The sequence below is a fragment of the Aegilops tauschii genome, chromosome 4 (genome assembly GCF_002575655.3).
Source record: "Aegilops tauschii subsp. strangulata cultivar AL8/78 chromosome 4, Aet v6.0, whole genome shotgun sequence".
Taxonomy (NCBI): Eukaryota; Viridiplantae; Streptophyta; class Magnoliopsida; order Poales; family Poaceae; genus Aegilops; species Aegilops tauschii.
Genome location: NC_053038.3, coordinates 446,523,539 through 446,527,840, shown reverse-complemented (window position 1 = coordinate 446,527,840; position 4,302 = coordinate 446,523,539). Strand labels below are relative to the sequence as shown.

General features: G+C 54.1%; 1 protein-coding gene across 1 annotated transcript; it reads left to right on the top strand.

The window, feature by feature from the left end:
* The first annotated feature begins 336 nt into the window (after positions 1 to 336).
* On the top strand, positions 337 to 2,335 carry LOC120963076 (uncharacterized). The gene is made up of 5 exons (XM_040387422.3): positions 337 to 629; positions 990 to 1,149; positions 1,248 to 1,411; positions 1,556 to 1,835; positions 1,946 to 2,335. The coding sequence occupies exons 1-5, from the start codon at positions 382 to 384 to the stop codon at positions 2,081 to 2,083; spliced, it is 990 nt and encodes a 329-aa protein (XP_040243356.1). The 5' UTR covers positions 337 to 381; the 3' UTR covers positions 2,084 to 2,335.
* The last annotated feature ends 1,967 nt before the right edge of the window (positions 2,336 to 4,302 follow it).

Here is a 4,302-nt window from a genome sequence, read left to right as displayed (position 1 = left end):
TCGGCGCAGCGCCTCTACGGGCGGAGCGAGACCTCCTCGAGCGGCGCCGCTCCAGTTGGCACGGCGCGGCCGTCCGCAGTGGACCTGTTCTACGGGCGGCGCGGGACCTCCTCGAGCGGCGCCGCTCCAGTTGGCACGGCGCGACCGTCCGCAGTCGAGCTGTTCTACGGGCGGCGCGGGACCTCCTCGAGCAGTGCCGCTCCAGTTGGCACCGCGCGACCGTCCGGAGTCGGCCTGTTCTACGCGCCGCAGACCTGGCCGCAGCCGCCGCAACGCCATGCAGGGGACGGGACCCGGAGCTCGCACTCGGGGGCGCCAGAGCCACCGATTCACCAAGACTCGAGGCTGGAGAAGATCCGATCGGAGTCGCTCCGTTCCCCGATGACGCTTGAGCAGCTGCTGATGTATTGCTCGGCATTCGTGGTCCAACTGCTGGAGCAGGGTGAGGAGGAGATGCGCCACAGGGTGCTCGGCTGGTTCGTGCACCGCGCGCACGAGATCATGGGGAACAGGCAGGGGCATGCGGTGTTCGCCACGCTGCTGCGCATCTGCCGCTGGCGGTATGAGGAGCTCCGCAGCATCGTGGAAGCCGCCGTCACGCCCAACCTCGTCTCGAGGTCCAACGACGGGTAGGTTAACAGATCAACAACTCCCTTCTATTTCAGATTTTCCAGTGCTGCCAGTTTGATCAGAAGTAATTTACCATTGTGATTCGCATGTCCAAACTACAGTTACTAAATTAACAGTGCTAAAAAAACTACTAAATTAACATCTCTGTAGCATATACAGCTAGCTATTTAGCTTATCAAACAAACAGTTTCGATCGCAGCAACACCTGCGGTGGTTCTGTGGCCAAATTATTACTGTGGCCTGTGGTATAACAAAATGAAGTAGTGTATGAGTATGGTACTAGAGTTGTGTCTTGTGTGTGGCGAAAACCTGCTGCTGAACTTGTGTTGCCTGCATCTGCCTGGTGCAATGCAATGCAGGGTGACATCTCTGAAGATGCTCATTGCGGAGGTGGCGCGGCACTGGGACCTGTCCGAGCGGCTCGTCGGCAGCTTCGTGAATGAGCGCGTGATGGACGAGGCCGGAGGGAACGAACTGATTGCCGACTGTTTCGCCACGATGCCTTACGAGGTGACCAGGGTAAGTGCCGGCCGCAATATATAGCAGCAACCATGCGATCAGTGATACATCACACTACTACATATGCTTGGCCATTTCTGTATTTTGTTTGGCTTCAGGCTCTGATCCGGCACGCCCTGGACACCATCAATGACAAGCTGGAGTCAGAGTTGGGGTCGAGGTGCCTGGCAGTATGCTTCAGGAACGCGCGAGCCGACCATCTCAAGGACTTCGAGAAGGCCGTCTGTGAAGGTGCCATAGCAATGGCCATGGGCCAATACAGGTTAATTCTCATTCCTCGCGTTAACCTGTTCCATGATTCTGAACTTACGTTCGATTACTTACCGGCCCGCTCTAAACTCTGAAGTCTGAACTGAATGCCAAGCTAAAACTGACAGAGGTCTCTCGATCGGTACCCCGCATGCAGCAACTACTTCATGCAGGGCGTCCTGGAGCATGGGGACATAGGTGTACAGTACGCCGTCGTGGATCAGCTCATGACGGAAGTCGCCAGTCTGTGCTGCCACCGGTACGGGCACTACGTGGTGCAGTCTTGCATCCTGAAGAGCGGCGATTACCGGGGCGAGCTGCTGCGGCGTCTGATCCAGGAGCTTGAACGGCTGGGCGATACACAGCTCGCCGGGCTGGTGAAGAACCGCTTCGGCAGCCGCGTCCTCAGCCGCCTGCTCGACACGGCCGAAACTCCTGTAAGTAGAGTACCCATCGCCGAGTCTTATACTCCATGCATGTATGCTTTGCTCGTTGGCCGGATGTCTGTCTGATATAGTGACGACGACTTGTTGTGAGCATGGCGCAGCGCTTCAGGAGCGAGCGCTGGGGGTGGGAGCTGGCCCAGAGGATCAGGCGCGCATCGGCGGCCCACCTGGGGCCTGACCTGGAGAAGACTAACGCGAAGCGGGTGATGAAGTCCGTAGACCGGATGGGGCTGTCGTAGCTATCGTTTCTGTGTGTTTTGCATTGTTGTCGATCTGACGGAAGCTGTCGTCTGGGGATGGCTAGTTCGGTTCTAGATGTGGACATGGTGTCGAATGTCGAGTGCGAGCCTGATTTGGAACGCTGCTGGAACCTGGCGTCTTATCTTTGATGTGAAGTGTACGTGTTTGCACTGTACTAGACAATCGATGTGAGTTCACCAAGAACCCGGCCTTGCACCAAACAACGTTGAGCAACCGTCTCCCCTTGAAAAGGCTACTTTTGAAGGCCGAAATGTTCTTCTAACATTCTTATAAGATCCTAATGGTCTTATAAATTTGTTATACTGCGGTATTTCTCAAAATTAGGACGAAATGGCCGTCAGTTTTTGTTCTACTGGTGAACAATTGGTTTAAGGATTGCCGATGATATCAACTCACGCACAAGAAGGTTTCAGCTTCCTTAAGCAAATTCCGTTTTTAAGACCTAGCTTATACTCCCTCTGTACAGAAATAAAAGGGAGTAACGTTGTAAACGTCTTAACAGGATTCATTTTTTGCTGGCCCAAAAGGGCAAAAGGGGTGCAAGTGGGCTAGGTTGGTTCGACCACATTGGCTTTTCTTCTTCTTTAATTTATCCATCCTAACTCATTTGCTCGAAGCTGGCATGCAGATGAGTTGTAAGGGACGACATTGGCTAGGTTTTGCTAGCGGGGTTGCAACAACATTTGTTCGACACAACTAAAATTTACTTACCTTTTCAAAAAAAAAATTGCTTCAAATCCATAGAAATATGCTTCCAGAATAATTGCAAAGTTCCCTCCCAAACTTCCTTTACTCACCCTGCGTACCATATGGTTCCAATATTCATTCCATGTGTCCATATCATGCATGCTTCATTTCATTCCATACTCGTTACCGTCATGAAAAATTAGATGAGGCACCTGTGTGCTAACGTCATGGCAAATTACGTGTCGATGAAAAATTAGATGCGGAGCATGTGTGCTAACTAGATGAAAACTTATGTGTCGATGAAAGACTGAAGCATAAATATTGACAACATTTAAAAAACAAAAGGCAGCTCCATTGCAGACCTTCCATGGAACTAAAATATGAAACATTACACCATTACGGACCCAAAGCACCAAACTTCCGAGCAGCTACAACAAAGTCCAAAGCAAATGGCAGGTCCATACATTCTATTATTGCAGCAACAACATCGCAAATTATGGTACACGAGCAGTTTAATCCTTCTCCAAGATACTAGAAACTGAATGAGAAAAAAAGACAATTCTCATAAGATGCGGCACTACAAGCTGCAGAAAGCAACAAAAACATGCAATGAGATTAATGGCCAAAGAATATGATGAGCTAACCTAAGAGCAACTCCACTCGTTCGGCCCCCCAGCGCATAGGCCGGCGCTATTTCAAACGCACGCCGGGCGATTTTTAGGCCCTGGAAGCGATCAAGGTCCCAGCCACGCCCCCAGCTGCCGCCCCCAAGGCGTCGTTAATTCAGACTTGTCCATTCCCGCTACCCAAAAAATGCCACAAGTCCGGCGATCAGCGTGACAAAGTCCCGGCGATCGGCGATCACCTTGCCATAGTTCGGCGATCAATAAAAAGTTCGGCGTGCAAAAAAGAAAAGACGTGTAGGCAATGCATCGGCCTCCGGCGTCGGACTGGCGGAGTCGGCGTGCGCAGGCTGGACGGCGTCGGCGCGGCTTGTGTGCTGGGCGTCGTGGAGGCATCATCGCTCGAGCTAGGCGCGCGGCGGCGTTGGGGGTCGGCGTGGGAGTTGGCGCCGTCGACGACATCTGGTTGAGGATGAGGCCACGCTCCGCCAGGTACCATGCCTTGACCTGCTCGTCCATCACCGACATGTCCCCCTCCCCCCCATCAGGAAAGCCGGGTCGGTGTTCCTCTTCTTCGCGGCGACGTTGGTCCGGAGCAAGTCGAGCTTGACGGCGGTGCCCTCTGCTTCCTCTGCTTCGGCTGGGTGGCGGCGTTGGCGTTGGCATCGGTAGCGGCGCGGGGGGGGGGGGGGGGGGGGGGTCATGTACTTCTTCGGCGGCATGGCGGCCGGATGGAGGGGAGGGGGAGGGAGGTGAATGGCGGGAGGAAGGGGAATGGAGGGAAACGGAGGGGGAAAGCGGGGGGAAACGGCGGGAAAAGGGCCTTCTCTCGCCGACATAGCGGGCCCACGCCCCTTTTCGCTTCGGCCGGCGCCCCCAGATGACCC

Coding starts and splice junctions, on each gene's coding strand:
- LOC120963076 (XM_040387422.3), top strand. CDS start 382: ATGACGCTTGAGCAGCTGCTGATGTATTGCTCGGCATTCGTGGTCCAA. Junction 1,412..1,555: donor ATGGCCATGGGCCAATACAG/GTTAATTCTCAT, acceptor CCCCGCATGCAG/CAACTACTTCATGCAGGGCG. Junction 1,836..1,945: donor TCGACACGGCCGAAACTCCT/GTAAGTAGAGTA, acceptor AGCATGGCGCAG/CGCTTCAGGAGCGAGCGCTG.